At 26.4% G+C, this 1,864-nt stretch overlaps 1 protein-coding gene across 1 annotated transcript; it reads left to right on the forward strand.

The window, feature by feature from the left end:
• Positions 1-521: 521 nt before the first annotated feature.
• On the forward strand, positions 522-1,272 carry LOC127115506 (stress-induced protein KIN1-like). The gene is made up of 3 exons (XM_051047035.1): positions 522-645; positions 913-981; positions 1,106-1,272. Exons 1-3 carry the CDS (start codon positions 592-594, stop codon positions 1,175-1,177), a joined length of 195 nt encoding a protein of 64 aa, XP_050902992.1. The 5' UTR covers positions 522-591; the 3' UTR covers positions 1,178-1,272.
• Positions 1,273-1,864: the final 592 nt, after the last annotated feature.

The following is a 1,864-nucleotide window of genomic DNA, read 5'->3' on the forward strand; positions in this document are numbered from 1 at the left end:
TAAACACAAACCTCACTTAATAATTTTTGTTTAACCTTGGATGTCCCTTACATCTTTTCTATAAAGATGGGTGAACAACCTCCGTTTAGATACTTTTGTTGTAAATTCTTGGAATGACCTTGAGCTTAATATTTGGTGCCAATGTTCCAATGAGATTGACAATGAAATGGTACTTTTGGATGACCAGTGAGTCTCCTTCATCATTAAGGAAAAATCATATTTTCAGTGTATGCATTTACTAGTCCATAATTTATGTTGCCTTTTTGCCTCTTCAAAGACACAATTGTATTGCAATTTTGCTAGGATTCCAGGTTGGCTTCATTCCCTTCTTATACATAGGTGTAGTTGTTTTCAAAGCTAAGTCTAAAGTTAGCCATTTTCAATTAATAGCTAACATAAAATAGCACAACACTACCACTAATTAAATGGTAGATGAAGCGTAACTAGTGCAATATTAAAGGGAAAATTTCCCTATATAAACAATTCAATCTCAACATTAGTCTTCAATTCAATCTAAACATTAATCTTCAATTCAACCATTTCTTATAATCTTCACTTCATTAAGTTAATTAAATTTCATATCCAAAGAAAATGGATTCCAACAAGGCAAGCTACAATGCTGGACAAACCAAGGGCCAAGCTGAGGTTTCCATTCTCTTCTTTCATATACTCTGTTTACTTTAATTTTTTTTATCAATCAACAAAATGATAATAACATTTAGAAACTCACACACAATTGTGAGAATTAGAGTTTAAACTTTAATAATAATGTCTAATTTAATAATATAGATTTTTGTAAATTGAACTAAGATTTACACTTTTTTGTTTAATTTCTTAATAAATATAAAGTTAATTATTTTTCTTAATTTTAATAATATATTATACATATTTATTTTGTTGTGTTGATAATAGGAAAAGACTAGCAACATGATGGACAAAGCTAGCAATACTGCTCAATCAGCCAAGGAATCAATGCAAGAGGTAACACAATTTGATTTAATTTCAAAATTAGTAATATTGTATAAAATAGAATTATAGCATAAGCTCATTAATTAAATGTAAAAATATTGTTAATTATATTTTTTTTTTGTTATTATATGTGTAGACTGGTCAGCAGATGCAGGCAAAGGCACACGGAGCAGTTGATGCTGTGAAGGAGACAACGGACAACAAATAAACTAATTATGTTTAATGGAATACTAATCTGTCAATTTTTAATTAGTTTATTTTTGATAAACAACATTTTATAATAAATGTTAAAATAATGCTCTCTTTTTTAGTTTTGAGGATTTTTTTTTTCATGTTTAGGAGTTTTGTTAATAAGACACTTTTGGTCCTTTAAGAATATGTTATGTAGTTTTGACTTAATTCATTAGTGAATGAATTTTATATTTTATATTTTATTCTTTTATTTTACAATAATTAGGCTGAAAATTTATTGATGTTATATTATTGTTATCTTAACTCAAAGAATTGAGAAAAATTAAGTTTTCTTCTGACATTTAATAAAACATATATCTATACGATTAAGAAATAGGTTTTGACTTAGAAATCGACATAAGTTAAATATCAAAACCTATTTTAATTGAACTTGCACTACTTATCAAATCATATCTCATAAGTTTTTTCATCCTTGTATTATCCATGCAATAAATCAAATAGCAATGGATATAACTAAATGTATTTGAAATATTATAAATTTTGTATTAGCTCGGAATTAGATTTAAATAATATTTATAAAATATAAAAATTCTTCACATTATTTTTTTCAGATATATTCAAAAATGTACTTTAAATCTCAGTTGCTAGTTGCTACGCTTCTTCGGGTAGCCCCAAAATCACACAATCTCAATAAAAGTTAAAT

Source organism: Lathyrus oleraceus, chromosome 1 (assembly GCF_024323335.1).
Source record: "Lathyrus oleraceus cultivar Zhongwan6 chromosome 1, CAAS_Psat_ZW6_1.0, whole genome shotgun sequence".
NCBI classification, from domain to species: domain Eukaryota; kingdom Viridiplantae; phylum Streptophyta; class Magnoliopsida; order Fabales; family Fabaceae; genus Lathyrus; species Lathyrus oleraceus.